The sequence below is a fragment of the Lynx rufus genome, unplaced genomic scaffold, assembly GCF_022079265.1.
Source record: "Lynx rufus isolate CCGP_SWC_20201006 ecotype Redwood Valley unplaced genomic scaffold, mLynRuf1.p SCAF_3, whole genome shotgun sequence".
NCBI classification, from domain to species: domain Eukaryota; kingdom Metazoa; phylum Chordata; class Mammalia; order Carnivora; family Felidae; genus Lynx; species Lynx rufus.
This window is the reverse complement of record NW_025814845.1, coordinates 27,139,829-27,161,858: the sequence shown is the minus strand read 5'-3', so window position 1 is coordinate 27,161,858 and position 22,030 is coordinate 27,139,829. Positions and strand designations below refer to the sequence as shown.

Here is a 22,030-nt window from a genome sequence, read left to right as displayed (position 1 = left end):
GCAAATAAACTCTTCCTTTTATATATGCTATTAGCAAACTTTCACATCTCCTATTGTCTAGCAATGGCTAGCATTTGATCACAGTTCACAGAGAATTCTGATGTACTAAGAGTTCCATAAAATATAATCTTCATTAAATAAATTTGTTTATTCAAGAATTACTGATTTTGCTTTTTTCTTGAGGTGAAACTTTTTCCGTACCCAAAATTCCAGGCATTGGGGCAATTATAATTGGCCCATTTTGGGTCAAGTGCTCGATTATAATTAACAAGGACATTAAAAAACATGGAAACTCCCATTGGATCCACATGGATGGAAAGAACACTTTCCAGAATTTGTGGCACAATTTCCAAAAATTAAAGTGGCTGGGTAGACAAAGCAACAGGTGTCCACTCCAAGCTGCCTTTCTCAGGTCTAACAGTGCCCTGGTATGTTGTTCTGAGATAAATGCCTTAATGCCACACCACTGAAAGACACTCAGAAGATTTTTTCCAAGATAAAAAAGATCTATCTGTCAAGGGGGCACCCAGGTGGCTCAGTCAGTTAAGCGTTGGACTCTTGATTTCGGCTCAGGTCATGATCTCAAGGCTCGTGAGTTTAAGTCCTGTGTGGGGCTCTGCACTGTCAGCTTATGATTCTCTCTCTTTCTTGTCTCTCTCTGCCCCTCCCCTGCTTGTGCTCCCTCTCTCTTTCAAAATAAATAAACTTTAAAGAAAAGAAGTTATATCCCAAGGTTCTACAAGTAGAAATAGGCATTACTGGAAACTTTTCAAGGATAGTTTCTTTCTTTCTTTCTTTCTTTCTTTCTTTCTTTCTTTCTTTCTTTCTTTCTTTCTCTTTCCTTTTTCTTTCTTTCTTTCTCTCTTTCTCTCTTTCTTTCTCTCTCTCTTTCTTTCTCTCTTTCTTTCTTTCTTTCTCTTTCTTCTTTCTTTCTTTCTTCTTTCTTTCTATAGCAGTTGTAGGTTCGCAGCAAAATTGAGAGGAAGATGCACAGGTTTCCCATTTACCTCCTGTTTCCACATATGCATAGCCTCCTCCATTATCAATATCCCCCATCAAAGTGGTACCTTTGTTACAATTGGTGGACCTACATTGATACATCATGATCACCCAAAGACCATAGTTTATATTAGAGTTAACTTTGTGTTGTACATTATGTAGGTTTGAACGAATGTAGAATGACATGTAGCCATCATAATAGCATCATACAAAGTATTTTCACCACTATAAAAACCCTCTATATTCTGCCTATTTGTCCCTCCTTCACTCCAATGTCTGGCAACCACTGACGTTTTTACTGTCTTCATAGTTTTGCCTTTTCCAGAATGTTATACAGTATATATCATACAGTAGGTAGCCTTTTCAGATTGTTTTCTTTCACTTGGCAATATGCATTTAAGATTCCTCCATGTATTTTTGGTTTGATAGCTCATTTCTTTTTGGCACTGAGTAATTTTCTATTGTACGGATGTTATTTATCCATTCTTGACATCTTGATTGCTTCCAAGTTTTGACAGTTGAGAATAGATCTTATATGACATCCATATGCAGGTGTTTGTGTGGACATGTTTTCAACTCCTTTCAATAAATATCAAGAAGTGCTATTGCTGGATAGTATGATAAGAGTATGTTTAGTTTTGTAAGAAACCACAAGTTTCCCAAAATAGCTGTACCATTTTGCATTCCCACAATGAATAAGAATTCCTGCTTCTTCACATCCTCACCAGCATTTAAGGTTGTAAGTGCTCTGGATTTTGGCCATCCTAATAGATGTGTATTTGTATGATTTTTGTTTTAATTTGCATCTCAGTGATGACATATGCTGTGGAGCATCTTTTCAGATTCTTATTTGCCAATCATACACCTTCTTTGCTAAGGTGTCTGTTAAGGTCTTTGGCCCATTTTTTAATCAAGTTTTTTTGTTTCTTATTGTTAAGTTTTAAGAGTTCTTTGTGTATTTTGGATAACATCTCTTTATCAGATGTACCTTTTGTAAATATTTTCTCCTACTCTGGGGCTCATCTTCTTATTCTCTTAATATTCTCTTTCCCAGAGCAGAAGCTTTTAATTTTATGAAGTCCAGCATATCAATTATTTCTAACGCGGATTGTGCCTTTAGTGTTGTATCTAAAAGTCATTGCCATACACGAGGTCATCTAGATTTTCACCTATTAGGTGCAATTAGGTGAAAACACCTTCTAGGAGTTTTGTAGCTTTTCATTTTACATTTATGCCTATAATCCAATTTGGGTTAATTTGTGAAAGGCATAAGTGTTGTCTGCATTTTTTTTTAATGTGGACCTCTACTTGTTCCAGCACTATTTGTTGAAAAGACTGTCTTTATTGCATTGCATTGCCTTTTCTTCTTTGTCAAAAATCCGTTGACTATATTTATGTAGATCTATTTCTGGGCTCTCTATTCTGTTCCACTGGTCTATTTGCCCATTCTTTCACCAATACTACACTGTTGATGCTGTGATTCTGTAGTAAGTCTTGAAGTCACATAGTGTCAGTCTTCCAATTCTGTTCTTCTGTGATGGTTTCTTTTTGATTTCTTAAGTTATGCGGTAGTTTTACCAACGTGTTCATTTTATTATCATGCCATATGATGCATATATTTTACAGATATTGTCATATAAGACTCACATATTACATTTGAACATAATAATCTTAAAACCAATGACAATATGTAGAAAGAGTATTTTTCATGAGCAAAAATATTTACCCATCTGACTCTCTAAAGTATTTCTTATATAATATGGAATAAGTTTTTATGTAACAAATTAATTTCACCTTTCACTACTGTAAAGAAATCTTTTCTGGTTCATAATTAAATGACTCTCATCTTTTCCCCAGAAACCATTCAGACATAGAGGAATGTAATGTAATAAAGACCGCTAATTCTTCATATTTAGACCATGTTTTGGCCTCGCCTAGTTTTTACCATTTTTTTATTTTATGAAGCATGGAGTGCTTCACTGTGTTCCTATTTCCACAGAAAATTTTCACCCTTTGATGTGAGAATGTTAGTATATGTGCTGCCAAAGCAAGCACATGAAAGAATGTTAAGTAAATAGTTGACACAGGTTCTCATTTTATTGTTTAATGCTCCACTGGATAGAGAAATGCATCCACCATATCTAGCACTAATAGCAACAGCATAGTATAAAATACTAATCCAGTGTTGTTACAAAGCATAGGATTACTAATACTATTTACATTTCCATAAATTTATTCATTAATTTATTTAACTCACACAACTTTTTTTTTAACACCTACAATGTTATACTTATGCTGAGTGATGATAAATGGAAAGGAGAATGATACTACAGTAGGACATAGGATGTGCGCAAAGAATGTGGCTGATGCCAAGAGAGGAAAATCAATCCCTCCTAGAGATCTTAGAATGTCTTGACAGATACGGACACAGTTAAGCTACTACTTACAGAATAAACCAGAGTTCTTCACCTAAACATGACGGAAAAAGAATTTTCTAGCAGAAAGACCATACACTAGAGCAAAGAGATGGAGAAAAAAAAAGAAATTAGTACTTTGGCCAACTGAATTGATGACAAATGGCCATCTTCCCACTACACAGGAATGCTGGACAAAATCTCTGTCTCTCTCTCTGTCTCTGTCTCTCTCTCTCTCTCTCTCTCTCACACACACACACACACACACACACAGGAAAGTAGAGGAACTCAAAAGCTGGAAAAAAAAATCCCTTAGATCTGGAAACAAACAAACAAACACACTTCAAAAAGTTGGAATTCTCTTCTCTCCCCACAGAACATGACCAACTGGTTCTATGGAAGCTCCCACCCTCATCAGTCTCCTCCACACACACACCCTGCCACACTAACTGTGCATACACACCAGGTGAGTGGGGGCTGGAGCTTAATATATTATCGGGTACATCAGATACAGCCTCTAGCTATTAGCTGGAACTAACTCAGTCATAAAACTGGAATCCCAAAAGGGCAGCACTGGCCATAAAATGAGAAACAATAAAAACAACCCAGATCTCTTTGAATATTGGCTCAAGAAAGCAAAAAACACACAAAGCTGCTCTGGCAGGAGGGAGGGGGAAAAGAAAAGTTGATCTAAAAATCATAATCAATACTTGGAAATGAATTTCTAAGGACGGAATTAGCATATAGACAAGGTACTAGATTACACCAGGCTAATAGATAATCTTAAACATCATGCTAATAGGTAGGTGATAGAATAATCTCAATAAAACTGTAAAATGAGTATGTTTACAATGATTAAGGGGGTAACGAAAGAAATAGAAGGCATAGTGAAAAAACAGAGCATCTTAGAACAAAAGATTTTTAAAATATATCGATATCTTTTTTTTCTTTTTTTAGAAATGAGAGTTACAATGATTGAAACGAACAGTTGAAACTACTGATTTAAAAAAAAAAAAACAGTAAAAATGTAAGGGTGCCTGGTTGGCTCAGTCAGTTTGAGAGGCCTGAGAAAATTAAAACTTAAAAGCTTAAGTTACGGGAAACTGAAACTTAACCAAGCTTAACCAGCTTCTTCCGCTTCTTCTGTACAATTGCTTGGCGCGCCCATGTATTCCTGATCAATCATAGTTGCCTGGCACAACCATGTATTTCTGATCAACCATTGTTACTTGGCACATCCGTGTATTTCTGATCAATCATAGTTGCCTGACACAACCGTATATTCTTGATCAACCATTGTTACTTGGCACATCCGTGTATTTCTGATCAATCATTGTTGCTTGGCACATCCGTGTATTCCTGATTTCCCCATGACTTGTTTGTACCTGTCTATAAAAGGGGTGTAAAAACTTCTCTCAGGACCTCTCGTCGTCACCGGCAACGAGTGCGCGGAGGTCCAGGTTCGAACCTGCAATAAATGACCCTTGCTGCTTAGCTTTGACTCTGGACTCTGGTGGTTCGTTTTTGGGGGTCCCTTAGACTCTGGGAGTTTCAAGTTGAGTGTCTGACTCTTGAGTTTGGCTCAGGTCATGATCCCAGGATCTCTCTTTCTCTCTTAAAATTCTCTCTCTCTCTATCTCTCTCTCTCTCCCATTGCCCCTCTCTCCCCCCCCTTTCTCTCTCTACTCCTCTCTCCCACTTGCTCTCTCTCTCTCTGAAAAAAATAAAAAAGAAAACCTAATTTACTTTAATAAATAAATAAATAATAGCAAAATATAAAAAAGGTAAAATATATGAGGAAATCATCTCAAATACAGCATAGAAGTTTTAAAAAATATTAAAGGTTTGTGTAAGATGAACAACAGTATAAATTATGTTTACTCCATTTATATTTGTTTAATATAACTGATGATTTTATTTATATCATCTTTTCTCTTTAATCTCACCATGCTGTTTTCTTGTTTTCCTTCTGTTATCCTTTTGCCATATAAACTTTTCCTTTTTACTTTTTGCTTTGTACTTTTATGAATGAGATTGAGGCAAGACTGATTTTATTCCTTTTTACTTAGTCTGCTTCTGCTAAACAGATTGTTAAAGAATTATGTTTTATTTAAATGTGCATTTCAAATCTTCCATGTTATGCCTAAGTATGGGTTTGGTTTTTTTTTTTTTCATAAATTGTGTCTAGTAATCAATCAGCACTTTCTAAGTCAAGGCTTTAATCAACGTCAGAAAATCAAATTCAACTATGCCTTTGATTATTGCTCCTTTTATGGTTGTTTTGGTTGCTCCTTTGATGATACCTGTAATTATTAGGTGACATCACTTCAAATGACTCCTTATCAAACACTGGTCCCTTTTCATCTCTGCTTGTTATCTTTGTATCTTATCCTGTTGTCCTCTTGTCTTTTTCTAGTCTATCCTGATGGCTTTCTGTTTCTCAGAAATTTTGCTTACTGGATCATACTACACTTACAAAACAGATTTCTAAAATACTCTGCAGGTAACTGTGATTCTCATTATTCAAGTTACTGTGAAATGTCAGAATGATGCTCTCTTTCTTTATTTCTATAGTATGTTCTTTGGTGTTTTTATTCCACTTTTCAAATCTTTTTGATTAATATTACAATTTTTTCCTTAGGAAATCAGGTAGGATTTTGTATTTTTTCCCTTAATCTTGAATGAATATTTGTCCACTCGCTTTGGTAGCCACTTGAATCTCTTTCTCAGATCTGGAAAGCAGATCCATGTGTATAATTTATAAATCAATTTTCAGTGTCTAATCGTTTTCCCTGAGTATAATTTATCTGGAGTACCACTGTGTAATCTTCTACCTGAAAAAAACTGGATTTCAAATGTTTCGAATCAATTAAGTGTATGAAAATGTGCCACCCTCAGCATGATTTCTACTGGGGCTCCTCTCGCCTCTGCTCTTATCTCTATACCTGTGGGAATTTCATTTTTGACAATGCAGTATGCTGCTTCCAATTTCTCTTTGCATTCTGCTCTGTCATTTCTGAGGCATGTGCAAATATAGCAAAAGAGGGGCAAAGGAACACTGATCTAATCAGATCCAAAAATGGTATCTGTGTGTTACAGGGATAAATTTCTATTTCTCAGACTAGGGGATTAGACCATCAGGGACAAGCTAATTATTTTTCTATCATATTTATTTCAAATGGGGCTGCTTTGTTTTATGATGGAAAATACGTATCAGTCACAAATTATTTTTATTAATCCTTTGCCATCCACCCTCTATATATAGTAGAAATACTAGGTTTCAGCAACAGGTTACTGGTAAGAATTCGTTCTTAGGATTAAGTTCTTATCTTTAAAACTATATATGGGGGCACCTGGGTGGCTCATTCGGTTAAGCATCCAACTTCAGCTCACTTCATAACCTCATGGTAAATGAGTTCGAGCCCCACATTGGACTCTGTGCCGACAGCTTACAGTCTGGAGCCTGCTTTGGATTCTGTGTCTCCCTCTCTTTCTGCCCCCTCCCCCACTCATGCTCTGTCTCTCTCTGTCTCTCAAAAATGAATAAATGTTTAAAAAATTAATAAAAACAAATAAAAAATATATATGTATCTCAGGGGATATTTAAAATAGCATGTCTTTAATCTATTAGACTGGTACACTTTAAATTTGAAGCTTCAGGATATTTCTGGTTTTAAAACTTACTTTACATTGGTACACAGGAACATGGATTAACTAAACTGCCATTTGGAAGATTATATATCTATATCTATATAGATATAAATGAATGGATGGATGGATGGATGGTTGGATAGATAGATAGACAGACAGACAGACAGATAGATAGATAAATAGATCTCCATCCCAAGTAGCAAAAGTATATATAACTGTATCATGTCTATATTTTTATGTTCTCTCACTTAATCTAACACAAGGGAAAGTTTAATTTCCTCTCCCAGCCTCAACCTAATATTCTACTATTGCCCTAAATTGCAAACATTGTGGGAAAGGACAAATAATCCACATCTCAATTTCCAGCCTTGCAGTTTCAAACTTAATAAAGGATGGCTACATAGAGTCATAAATAAATCTAGAGACATGCAAGGGTGTCCAAGATTGTGTCACTTGGTAGGTATAGTGACTTATACACGTTATTAATATCACTGAGTCTCAGTCTTCTCACCAATAAAATGGAGATAAAGTGGGGTGGGGGAAAATGGATAAGACCATATACACAGGAAACCTGGTACACAGTAGATTCTCAATTAATAGTAGATAGTATTTCAATTAAGTCTCTGAAGTTGTTTCTCCCTCTTCGTTTTTCAAAGAAAAAAAATATTTCCTTCAGAAGTGAAGAACAGAAACATTCCCTTCTACATTTTTCATTAGAAAAGAAAAAAGAAGCATTAAATGAAAGAACAGGAATTAAGATCGGGATTATTCCGTGTAACCTATTTGTTGTTAGCATTTCATCTCCAATGTCATTTCTGAAATAGGTTAGCATTTCATTTCCAATGTCATTTCTGACAAGTAACTCAATATGTATATTTGTCTCATTGGTGGGGATTTTGCGTAATCACAAAAATTAAGGGATTATCCACCTGTGTTCCACCGATATGGCGAATACAAATTCAAATTTAATTTTGTTTTAGAAAAGTTCAGGTTAATCTTTTTCCTACATTAAGAGCACACTATTAAATATAGAAGTTAAAATCACTGTACCACTTCTTTATAATTAACCATGTCATAATTTCTTTGAAACCAAAGATTAATTTTACCTCTTCTGTGTCTACCCTACCACATAGCATACATTTGGGCCTTTTGTGGGTCTAAAATCATTACCTTTCATGGGTCTACAATATTTTATATCTTTAGTAAAATGTTGCATGATATTTCAATAATGATTTTTAAATATATGACATCAAATTACATTTTTAAATTATTTACATTTCTTTGTTTATCATCAACTCAGAGATACAAGGATTTAGCTCACCGGTTGAGGTACAGTGGTATGATCCTTTTTGTGGTGGCACTAGCCATTCTTTTATGATCTATCTCAGATGGAAGATTTTTTTTATCAGGGTGTGGAGAACAAGGTAGGAATACAGTGACTGGCTTCTGGAAAGGATGTACCAAAGGGTGCTTCATGTGGATCAGCGGGCTTGTTGATATCACCGGGTAGGAAGTATCTTGCTGTGTTTTTAAATATGCCACCAAAGATGGGTCAACTGGTTGGACCTAAATAAGGAAAAAAATGCATATATTCCTATATTTTGATAGCAAAAGATGCAAAGTATCAGCACATTTCTAAGCCAATTTTCTGAAAATTTGACAGAATCCAGTTTTATATATTTCTCTATGTGTTGTTGACTGGAAGCAACACTGAATTAATTTATTAAAAAACACAGCATTTGGCCCGCCTTTTACAAAGTCTTTCTGAATTTAGATTCCTTGTCCAATGTTATAAATAACTGAGAAATACTCATTGTAGGCAACAAAATGACCTAGAAAACAAAATAGACATTTTACGTAATTTCTAATTAGAACTGTTGTTAGATCAACAAGAAACTAGAAACTAGAAAAAGAAGACTATATTTGTTTCCTCTCACACAAGAGTGGCTAATAAAAATAGCTAGCATAATTCTAAAATTTCAAAGTTTATGGAAAATACTTATGAATACATAGTTCATAATATGGGTTTTTCCCCTAATTTTTCTTCTTCGTTAACCACTTACAATAACTGAGAGAAACAGGAGAACATGAGGGGAGAGTCTAGACTGGAAGGACAGAAAATATTGAGAAAGTGTGTCTTCTAAAATGTGCACTGATGCTCTATCATATCTTGTGTATACTTTGCAAATGGTGTTTGTATATATTAAATCCTCATTCCCGAAAAGGGATGTTTTGTAATTAAATATAACCAAATATTCATAATCATAAATATTTAAATTGGTTAGCCTCTTTTTTTGCCATCCTCTCAGATGCAAATTTTGAATCATATGAATGTCCCAAATTCTGGCATCAATACTATCATAGATACTCAACATATGTTTTTGTTAATAAATATCAAGACACACACACACACACACACACACACACACACACACAGCTAAGAAAGCTTTCAAATAAAGCAGGGATGTACTTTGGAATGAGATTCATTATGCTCCAAATCCTCACTTTATCACTGATAACACTGTATGTTCGGTCATTAAAAATATAAGAAGAGCACCTGGGTGGCTCAGTCGGTTAAGCATCCAGCTCTTCCTTTTGGCTCAGGTCATGATCTCACAGTTCGTGAGTTGAAGCCCTACATTGGTCTCTGTGCTGAACATGAAGCCTGCATGAGATTCTGTATCTCCCTCTCTCTCTGCCCTATCCCTTTCACGCTCTTTCTCTCTCAATAAACAAACAAACAAACATTAAAAAAAAAAAAAAACCTGGACCACTTTCTTACACCATACACAAAAATAAACTCAAAATGGATGAAAGAGCTAAATGTAACACAGGAAGCCATCAAAATCCTGCAGGAGAAAACAGGCAACAACCTCAGCCACAGCAACTTCTTAGTAGACATGTCTCCAGAGGCAAGGGAAACTAGAAGCAAAAATAAACTATTGGGACCTCATCAAAATAAAAAGCTTCTGCACAGCAAAGGAAACAATCTACAAAACTAAAAGGCAACTGAAAGAATGGGAGAAGATATTTGCAAATGACATATCAGATAAAGGGTTACTATCCAAAATCTATAGAGAACTTATCAAACTCAACACCCCAAAAAAATAAATAATCCAGTGAAGAAATGGGCAAAAACATGAACAGACAATTTTTGAAAGAAGACATACAGATGACTAATAAACACATGAAAAGATGCTCAACATCACTCAATATCAGGGAAATACAAACCAAAACCACAATGCGATGCCACCTCACACCTGTCAGAATGGCTAAAATTAACAACTCAGGCAACAACAGATGTTGACTAGGATGTGGAGAAAGGGGAGAACTTTTGCACTGATGGTGGGAATGTAAACTGGTGCAGCCACTCTGGAAAACAGTATAGAGTTTCCCCAAAAAATTAAAAATAGAACTACCCTATAACCCAGCACTTAAACTAGTAGGTATTTATCCAAAGGATACAAAAATGCTGATTTGAAGGGGCACATTCATATATATATATATATATATATACACATATGTATATGTGTATATATGTATATATATGTGAATATTACTTGGCAAACAAAAAGAATGAAATATTGCCATTTGCAACAGCATGAATGGAACTAGAGTGTATTATGCTAAGCAACATAAGTCAGTCAGAGAAATATAAATATCATATGTTTGTTTAATAAACAAAACAGATGAGCATAGGGGAAGGGAAGAAAAAGTAAGATAAAAAGAGAGGGAGGAAAACCATAAGAGACTCTTAAATATAGAGAACAAATTGAAGGTTGCTGGAGGGGTATTGAGTAGGACAATGGGATAAATGGGTAATGGGCATTAAGGAGGGCATTTGTTAGGATGAGCCCTGGGTGTTATATTTAAGTGATGAATCACTAAATTCTATTATTGAAATAAATTAATAAATAAAATTTAAATAAAAGACAAAAAGGATAAAAAAGAAAAGTATAAGAGAAGAATTCATTTACTGTTATATTAAATAGTGGTATCTTCTTTATCCTTTTGGGACTATGTTTGATGACCCACAAAATCTATGAGAAGAAACTTACCAGCTTTTAGCATTTACCTTTAATTGTACCAGTACTGATGAGCCAAAAACTCCTGGAGGGTAATTTAAGGACACTCGGGAATCCATGCTTGGCTTAAGAGTATGGCCTTTCTTTGTTACTGTGAAGGACTCTTTCTTTAAACAAGACACAACAGAAAAGATACCCAACTTGTACACTTTGACTTCAGCACAGGTCCCCTGTATGGATTGAGGACATGAAAGGACATTAATGCGGCACTGTTCAGGGAGTATCTGCTGTACATACTCTGCTGCGAAAAAAAAAAAAAAAAAAGAAAGAAAAAAGAAAAAAAGTCTATCTGCTGTCCCTGTAATCTCTCACAATTGAGAAAGATTTCATTAACACCAAAGGGTTGGTCATTTCATGAGATGAGGTGGAAGTCGATATTAGTTTCTCAAATTTGGACTATGTGATAGAAAAGAGAGAAATAAATATATTTTTAAATTTAAATTAAATCCCCCCCAGATGTATAATGAATGAACAGTCCCATTTAGTGTTTTCATAAATATTAACTATTTTTGGAATCCTATGTTCCTTTACCAGAATAAACTTTAAATATTGGCCTTTAGGGGCACCTGGTTGGCTCATTTGGTTAAGCATCCAACTCTTGGTTTCAGCTCACGTTATTTCATGGTTCGTGGGTTTGAGCCCCCACTGGGCTCTGCACTGGCAGCCCAGAGCCTGCTTGGTATTCTCTCTCTCTCTCTCTCTCTCTCTCTCTGACCCTCCCCTGCACTCTCTTTCTCTCTCTCTCTCTCTCTCTCTCTCTCTGACCCTCCCCTGCACTCTCTTTCTCTCTCTCTCTCTCTCTCTCTCAAAATAAAGAAATAGACTTAAAAAAATTAATAGTTATTGGCCTTTATCCAGAAAATTCAACACCGTTTTAGGAAATTCCAAATTTCATTATTTGGGTAGTTTATGCAAACACTAAAGCACCTGTACCGTCAGCAAATTCTTCCTTCTGACAGCTCACAATCTCTTAGCAAAGTCATTTTTCTATTCTTCCCCTTCATGCAGTGGGAACAACAACAACAACAAAAAAAAACTGGAAAGAGACATTTGTGTTTATTTTTTATATACTGACATTTACATTTGTAATGCATATATGCGGTCACATATTGAAGCTTTTTTTATCATACAAAAGGGAACTGAGCACATGAAGGAAAGCAAAATGATCTATTTGTGTAACCACCAAGGCTTAAAATGAGGAGGAAGGCTCTATTGGTCTATTGGTAATTTGGTCTATTCATGTGTCCCCCCAGTCCGGCTCCACCCCAGCATGAGTGGATAATATGCAGACACACACACATAAGCAAACATTTCAGGGACACTCACAACAGAAAATAATCTATCGTTTAAAAACTGAGGAAGACATTTCACAATATCACGTCACGAAACCGTCATCGGGAAACTTCAGGGCAAGATGAATGGTCTTCATCGGCTGAAGGGAAAATGGTGAGAAGTAAGAAAGAAAAGTCTTCCCAGAGCTGGTGGTGGTGGCTGTGCATTTTCTGCACATTTGGCAGATGCTGGGAACCAGAAGTGTTTTTAAGCATGGGAGTTGCCACGAACAGAAGTCTGATGATGGTTTGTTTATCTGACTCTAGAATTAGCATTCTTAAATGTTGGATGAACCACATAAAATTTTGGAAGGACTCCAGAGTTTAAAATTTTTGAGCTAAGAATGGGGATAACTACCCTTGGAAAATTATAAAAAGCCTATGCTTTTGTATTTTTAGTAGAGGACGGACCTCTTATTTTGTTTTCCTTTTTGCTTTGATTATCCATTTACTAAACATCTTGCCTGCCCATTTTGTGAAAGTCACATGTACTATCAACAGTTTTTGCTTTTATAATGTCAGTCACGTAGACTGGTCAAGATGAAAAAGCCACAATCAAGGGCAATGCTGATCAGACTATTATACATGCAGTCTTCCTAGACTAAATATAAAATGTATCAGGGACATGAATTGGAATAAATAATTAGAACAAGCTTAGCTTTCATATTCTACTGTATAACCTTGTTTGTAACTCAGAAAAGTCCCAAATCAGAAAAAGAAGAGATGTACTATAAAGAATTTCTTGTTTTGTGGAATTTTTAAACGTTGATTCCTTGCCCTCGTCTTCAAATAATGATGACTTACTTAAAGCTAAGAAGAAAAATATTTTGTTTAATGGTAAATTCGGTGGCCCACAGAAAAATCTTTAACCTTAGTTCCCGTCAACTTTACGCTAATTTAACAATTGTTATATTCTGTCTTCAAAACAAGAATTTGTGACAGTAGAGAAGTTCAGAGTTATTACAATAAAGTCTAATTTATTAACTCCTAACACATGTTTATAGGCCACTTTTATCTTAAGTGCATTTACTCATTTGATCCCTATGACCCTATCAGGTAGACACTATTATTGTGTTCATTTTCAGATAAAGAAATAGAGTCTTGGCAAGGTTACATAATTTACCCACGCTAACACAGCAAGAAAGTATAGGACCCCTTCTGCAAACCCAGCCAGTCTTCCTCCACAACCCACATCCTAACTACCACATATGCTGTCTTCTGTGTATAAACAAAACACAATTTATAGACTTAATAACTATCGCCAGGCACGCGCACGCACACACACACAATTGTTCATTTTTTTAAACATATTTTCCCAACTCATGAATGATAAAAATAAAACTAGTATTATCTGGGGATACCAATCTTCTTAAATTTAGACAGAGGTCCATCACATTAGAAATGTTAGTCTAATGCTAGTCTAGGGCATGAAGCTGAGTAAGCCATGATTTTGGTATTGTTTTCCAGGTGCAAATACATTTGCTGGGTCCTAGACACAAGTTCTTCATTCCTAAGTTTGGTCAATAACTTCTGCTCTTTGATCTTTATAGATAGCAAAAAATAAATAAAAATTGTGAATTCACTGGTGTTAACCTAATCAGCCTTTCCACTTATTACACAATCTATCTATATCTATACACAATCTGGTAGCCTGACTAATATTTAGTAGAGGAGTCAAACAGCAAATGTAGATATAGCCAATGGTTTACCAACCTTGTAACTTCTTCTCATTCCTTCCAGTGAATTTGGAGTTAGGTAACTTGATCCAAGGTTTACGTCAGACACTTTCACCATGATGTCTCTGTAATTTCCCCTGTAACGTGCAGTAAATGGAATTGCAATGCATATTGGAAATGGAATTTCCTTTTCCATATCTGAGCACTCAACAGTGATGACATTACTGACCAACTCTTCATTATCACTCACTACTAAAGAACTCATGCTATTAATAATCCGGCATTCTAGATGCTGGAGAACATTTGATGGTGCTGTAATATAACAAGACACTTGGGGGCTGGTATCACTCAGTATATCAAAATACCTGCAGGGAAAAAAAAAAGACATAATTTTTGCAATTATTTAGTTTGTGTACTGTATAGCTAAATGCATAAGAGCACAAGCTCGAGAGCTACATTGTTTTGGTGTGGATCCCAATTCTTCCACTTAGTAACTCTGTAACCTTTGGCAAGATACTCCACCTCTCTGTGCCTCAGTTTATTCAACTGTAAGACAGTTCAACTCAGTTTATTCTCACAGACTGTCTCATAAGAAGGCTGTGAGAATTAAATAAACTAGCGTATGTTAAGTAACTAGAAAGCTATGCCTGACATAGTTGATATTGTATATTATATATATTAGCTATTGTTACTATTGACATTACCACTATTATTTAGGTGGTTGATTTCTCAGTTTTGTTCACTTTACAAAATGAATCTGAAGAGTGCTAATGCTTTTTGATAAACCAAGAACTTATACCTGAATCATTTACTAAATTTAAGGGAAGGAGACAAATATATATATATAATACGTATCTGGTATTGGAATTATCCAAAGACATTACATCAAATGATGATGTTTATTATGTTTTTGCGAAACACTGAGAAAGGTACAAAAATACTGTGAATTTATGATTAATCAAGGTAATTAGAAGCAGAATATTTACAATCCTCAAAGAATCAATACAAACACTTATTCTGACCATTTGTTATACTCTTGCTTATTATAACTATCACTTGTGCCAAAGATTTTAGAGTCTTAAACATTTAAATTCAGATTTGAGATCGGTCAGTCCCTTACTATTTGCTTGACCTTAAATATCAATAATTATTTTTTTAAACGTTTATTTATTTTGAGGGCCAGAGGGAGAGACAGAGAAAGAATCCCAAGTGGGTTCTGCATTGACAGCACAGAGATGGCTACGGTGCTTGAACCCAGAAACTGAGATGCGGGCTGAGCCAAAACCAAGAGTCTGATGCTTAACCAACTGAGACACTCAGGTGCCCCAAATACCAATAATAATTATTAAAATAGCTAATATGTCAGCTCTCTCTATGGACCAGATTTTAGGCTACACATTGTTTCTTTTTTTATGTCAAGATTTTATTATTTTTCAATAATATTTACACTCAACATGGGGCTTGAACTCACAACCCCGAGATCAAGAGTTGCATGTTTTACCTGCTGAGCCAGCCAGGGGTCCCCACGTTGTTTCATTTAATCCTTACACTAGGGTGTCAGGCAGGTACTACTGTCATCACCTTTCACAGGTAAGGAAACTGAGGCTTAGAAAATTTCATGTGTTGAAAATCACACCAATGGCAAGCTACAGAACCAATACAAGAATCCATCTGTCTTTAGTACAAATGCCCACATGTTCTAACATAATATTCTCAAATCACTCCAAAGCACTGGCTTCTTTGTCCATTACAAACTGAAACTAATGCCTAATTCACAATGGTGTGAACATGGAATGAGATAAAATATTTAAACTTCTCATAATAAGGGGTTAGCATAAAATATGTGCTCGGTAAATGTTAGATCTCTACATTAAAATTACCAGCTGTAGTTTCTCCTCTTCTGGTTACTTCACATTTCTCATCAGTGAAATGACTGAAATGTTGGCAATGCAAAAATATATAAGACGATCAGTATAAAATGCAGCATTCATACCCAGCTCTAGAATAATAAGGTTTTAACCATTTTTCAATTATTAGTAGATTGGATTTAATAGTGCCCTTTAACATAGATATCAAAAACAAAACAAAACAAAACAAAACATGTTGAAATTGTAGGGAGGGTCATTTATATTGATACTTCCGAACCTGTAAATTTAGAAAGAAAATTACCCAGTACATTGGTCTGTTTTTATATTCTCTGATGACAGTAATAATGGTACTTCAGAAAATGAGAGACAATTTTGGAATTGTTTAATAGAGAATACAGTGACTCAGCCTTGTATAACTTCAAAAATGATTCTCTTCTGTGCCCTGGAAATGATCTGCATACACTCTTCTAAAAGACAGATGAAATGAGTGAAGAGACCTATAAGTGCTTCCATTTCCTCTAGGCTTAATCAAATAGATCTAGTCCAGCAGCTAAAATAATCAGATTGGTTTATTTTAGTCTTGTTTCCCTTTGAGTCTATACATACTAGGACAACAGTAGAAGAGATAGGTTTCTTACAGAAAACTATCCAGCAAGGAATCACAACAGATTCCCAGCAAGATTTTGTTCATGACATACATATTTTAAGTGATCTGATGGCGTTCTAGCCTGAGGGATTTAAAGGAGTCATCATCTTTATAAATATGCAAGCCAAGCACAATTGGTTTGGATGCTATGAAGAGGAAATCACTAACCAGGGAACACCTAGGGAGGTGTTAGAGGGAGTGGTTCAGCAGTGACTCATTAGTTGATGCTTTGAGTCATTTCTGAATATAAGAATATGAAGTGTTAATATTTTTCTCCAGTAAAGTGGGTAACTACATATTAACTAACTTAATAGTTGTTTTGCAGGGGCAGTAGTTCTTTGAAACTATGGGGGTCTTTCATGCATTGAATGCACTCCTATGACATCTACAAAATTCATTAGATTCTCAGCCATGTAGGGACCTCACTGCTAACCTAACTCAACCTGTTCATTTTACTGATGAGATAGGTAAGGTCAAAGTAGCAAAATGAGTTGCTTGAGGTCGTTGACTCAGTTGTGGTGTTGTCCTGGAAACGGTATCGTACACCTGAAAACAACACCACACGTCATGGCAGAGAGGGGTTAAATGAAGTTTGGAAGTGTGTGGAGTTTGGAAGTGTGCGGGAGGTAGAGAAAGTGAGGGTTGTTGAGAGTGAGATTGATTATGTACTAACATGAAGGCCAGCGTGAGCAGCTACAAAGCGACGCGGTGCTAAGCCCTTTACGTGATTTTCCCATTTGACCTTACCAAATAATCCCAGCAAGTATATATAATTTCTACAAAGCAGAAAATAGGGCTAAGAGATGAAGCAAGCTGTCCAGGGTCACAGAACTATTACGTAATAAAACAGGATATAAAATGTTAAGTCTTTCTGATTCCCAAAGCAAGGATTGTTTTCATTCTTCTCCACTGCCTTCCAAGGATGTGATATTTGCTAGAAAACTAAGGCTTGTGAATATTTTATTTTATTTGGACAAATAGGGATTATTATTCCCTTGTATAGGGGAGATAATTCCTGAAGTATATCAGTCAATTTCCACTTTTATTCTTTCACATGTCATGGGCTCTTTGGGAATCTGGTAAAAGTTTTGAACCATCTTCAAAGAGATAAAATAGGTATGAAAATACACACTTAGTTTTAAAAACTGCTTAAAGCTTATCCATGCCCCCTGGAGAGTACAGATACAGGTTAAGAATTTATGATAATTCATAAATAAAATAAATGTGAGGATTTATTTGAGGATATAACTAAAACAAATCTGAGGCTAGAAAATGCGTTTCTGGTATATGAACTCTCTGTAATCTCCTAGTTTCTTTTTATTATAATTGAAAGAGTAGTGATTTAGAATACCATTCAGGTTCTGGACAATTGTTCATTTAAACTGCTTCCATATATAGTCAATTCCTCTCCCTCTAGAGAAACATTGAGTGTTTGTTTCCTAAAACTATAAAAAAAAATTAGTAATAGCTGCCATATAAATTTTGCTAAGAGTAATTTAAGCTGAATTATTGATTTGTAATATTTTGGGGGGATGATCTGAAAGGGAAATGTAAAATTCTAGTCATGTATAAATACTACGTATAATCACATATCAGTAGGCATTGTATAAGCACCACTCACATTACATTTACTTACTCCTTTTCCATTATGTTATTCTTTTGCTTTAGACTCTCTGAATCGTTGGAAAGGAGACTATTCAGATATCTGCTGGAGATATCACATGTTATTGAGGATGTGGTAATCTCTTCTCTTTGGTTCTCTGAGGTCTCTTGTATTTCTCTTTCTGTTGCCTGGATTATGTCATGCGTCTCTTCCCTGTTGCCATTTACGTTCTCAACAGTCATGTGTTCTGTTTGTTTATCATCTTCATTTTCTACATTATCTGGGAACATTTTGTTCTCTGTTTCCTCTTGCTCTGTTATATCTTCATTCAATGATGTATTGTCTTCTTTTTCCACTAAGTCTGAATTCATATGTGCTTTATTTTTTTTTAACTGGACCTGGTTCGTATAATGACTTTGCTCTCCATTTGTGGAAGAAACAGTAGCTGTTTCTATGACATTCTGTTCCCCTCTTGCAGCAATGTCTGCTTCTTTGATATCGTGAATGGTGGACATTGTCTGCAGTGGGGTACATTCATCATGCATGCCGCATAAATTACACATCTCCTTTTCTTCTTTCTTTAGAAGTGTAGCAGTGCTCCCCAAATATTCATTTATTTTCATGAGGCAGTCGATGAAAGTAGTCATTTCTACACACACACACACACACACACACACACACAGATACATAAAAAGAATAAAATACAAAGCTGAAACAAATTATATTTCTCCACTGAGGTATGGCAAGATAACCTTACAAGCCTACCAAGACCCTTACCAGTCATTTAAACCGATCTCCCTCCTGAAGGAGAAGTCATTTGTACAACTGTCATTCTTTTAACATGTCTAGGAATTGGGGACAAATTTTTTTTTACTGTAGTGGCAAAGAGTAAGTCTAATACCTTCTGCGCATGAAAATACTTTGAATATTTGCAGGCGGATACCATGATCTCCCCTACACAGCCACAAAACTATTCAACTGAACTCAACATTTCCCTCAATCATTCCTTGATGATTTAGTATGACTTTGAGACTTGTTCCTTCTCCTTTTAAGGTACTATATTGTTTGTCAGTGATCCACTTAAATTATTTCCCTGAAATTCAGCAAAACACTTCAGAGGAGACTTGAGTAGCAGGCATACCATAGCTACATTATTTTTACTGGTGTAGAAACTATACTTTTTTAGGTACTTTTCTGGCTGCTATGAGAATTAAATTAAGTTTATACTATTCTTCCTGCTGAGCTTGTGATCATTTACAGTTTTCTAATCAGCCTTCCAAAGAACAGCTTTAATTGTACAGCTTCTGATTCTCTGATTAGAACCTGCATTAGCTACTCAAGGACTACTAAACCAAGTCAAACCTCTTCACGCTAGTGAAGATCCTCGTGATCTTATTTGAAATAATATTTTACTCCATCCCCATTTCCTACCATTCTCTTCTTTGTTCACCCCTCCTCTGAGGTCATAGCTCATAGCTCAGGTCATTTGATCACTTCTTGCAGGCTTAGCAATTCTCCAATCTTTAGAATTCAATTCTGAACTAAGGAATGTGTCATTTAGGGCCCCATACATAGGTCGGTATTTTAAGAATCATCATTAAATCATCCTTTTACAAGTCTAGGTTTATCTTTGGGCTCCAATTCTCACAACTGGTGTTTTTGTCTTGTACCCAAGACCACCTTTATTTTGATCTCCTATTCTGGTAGCTGTGACCTTATCATTTTCCATGAATAAGCTTTTGTCTTCATATGTTGCCTAAGACCGTATTCAACTCGCTCCAGAGACTAGAGTCCTAGGTATGAGCTCCAGCTGCCATTGTCTGGATCATGCTGCCTCTGGGCAGATTTCCCCAATGCCTACCATCTGCCTTCTAGATAATTTCTTAACATTATCTGCCCTGGATGCCTGATTGATGAGACCTGCCCACTTACCTTGACACTATATTATTTAGAGTTCGATTTCATGATACCACCCATCTTCTTATCTAGAGTAACTGTTGTCTGAGATCATATTCATCAGATACAATATTCTTCCTGTCATACTTCTCAGCACCCATAATTGGGACTATTCCCAAGAACCTGCTCCCCTCTCAGTGTGTGTGTAAGGGAGTGTCCAATTCTATAGCCCAGCCCACCCCAGTCTTTCTACTGTTTTTATAATTAATGGATTCGAGCTCAAATAATTCTACAAATAGAACTTCATCATATTCCAATATAGAAAAACTGCTTGTTCTGTCTCAAAACAGGAATATTTTTCTGCTTAAAAATTTTTTTCTTACTGTTTATTTTTGAGAGAGAGAGAGAGAGAGAGAGCGCATGAGTGGGGGAGGGACAGAGAGAGAGGGAGACACAGAATCCAAAATAGGCTCCACACTCTGAGCTGTCAGCACAGAGCCCGACATGGGGCTCAACCTTCAGACCATGAGATCATGACCTGAGCCGAAGTTGGTTGCTTAACCAACTGAGCTACCCAGGTACGCCAATTTTCCTACTCTTAATTGTGGATCCTGCTAATACCCTTGCCTGGAATGCTTTTTCAAGATTCCTAATTTCCAGCTGCATGAATCCAATTCATTCCTTAAGATTCAGCTTATTTATTTTTTAAGAAAGATTTTTTTAATGTTTATTTATTTCTGAGACAGAGAGAGACAGAGCATGAGTGGGGGAGGGACAGAGAGAGAAGGAGACACGGAATCTGAAGCAGGCTTCAGGCTCTGAGCTGCCAGCACAGAGCCCGACACGGGGCTCGAACTCACAAACTGTGATATCATGACCTGAGCCGAAGTCAGTCGCTCAACCGACTGAGCCACCCAGGCACCCCGCTTAAGCTTCAGCTTAAAATACAACATTTGATCTAGCAAAATTCCCAATTTCCCATTCTGAAAATGGAATCATTCTTGCTTCTGAACTCTTAATGTACTTTCTTTCTATTTCTCGAATGGAGCTAGTTTTGATATCTCTTGCACTATTGTGCATTTGTCTTACCTTATTTCCCCAAATAGTCCCTTATGGACAAGACTCTATCTTAGCCTTCTTCGCATGCTCCTTCGTGCCTCTTAAAGTGACTACTCAATCAACATTTCTTAGAGAAAGAATAAAAAGAAATACTTGCCTTGTTTCCAGATACACTGATTCTCCTTGTCAAGCAATACATACAGCTGCTGGCAGGTAGAGCGCAGGGTCCCTGCAGTGTGCTCCAAGAGTTGGTGAAGGGCCCCACTGAGCTCTTGCCCCAGAAAGACCACTGTGGCTATCCAAGTGGCCCCGCCAGCCCCTTCACAATGGCTATCTCCCAGGAGGGCCTGTTTTAGCATCAGATTTTGTCTCCAAATCTGCTTCAATATTTGGCCTAGTTTACCTGAGCCCATGTCTTCTGAATCCATTTATGCTCCAAGAGTGGAACGCTTCTTTTCTGCCAGCAAAGCCTTGAAGGTTTAGCGAATTCAAACTTGACAATGGAACTTCTCATAAAATCTAGGAGATGATCCAAGTCAGCTAGCCAAGCACTTTCTCGCAACATAATAGTTTATTCAGCTTCTTGTTGACCAGTGAAAAGTTACTAGGTGACCAAAGGAGGGGCGTTCCCACACCCTGGTTGCCATTGTGTACAGAGTAGATTAATCACAGGGATAGAGCTAGCTCACACAATCCCACTCTCCATGGAAGTTTTACACATTCAATATGTATATGAGAAGCCCTATGTGCCTTTCAAGTTTTGAGGCAACAAAATATAGATTCTATGGTGGGATGACAATTT

The 22,030-nt window shown here is 36.2% G+C and overlaps 1 protein-coding gene across 1 annotated transcript in view; it reads right to left on the bottom strand.

The window, feature by feature from the left end:
• DTHD1 (death domain containing 1) overlaps positions 1-21,656 on the bottom strand; it is a 65,272-nt gene extending 43,616 nt beyond the window's left edge. Inside the window, exons 1-5 of the mRNA XM_047092417.1 lie at positions 21,386-21,656; positions 18,307-18,922; positions 14,194-14,521; positions 11,140-11,319; positions 8,386-8,630 (exon numbers count right to left, since the gene is read on the bottom strand). Of these exons, the coding sequence (XP_046948373.1) occupies positions 8,386-8,630; positions 11,140-11,319; positions 14,194-14,521; positions 18,307-18,922; positions 21,386-21,656 (1,640 nt within the window). The remainder of the gene's footprint in view (positions 1-8,385; positions 8,631-11,139; positions 11,320-14,193; positions 14,522-18,306; positions 18,923-21,385) is intronic.
• Between the last annotated feature and the right edge of the window lie 374 nt (positions 21,657-22,030).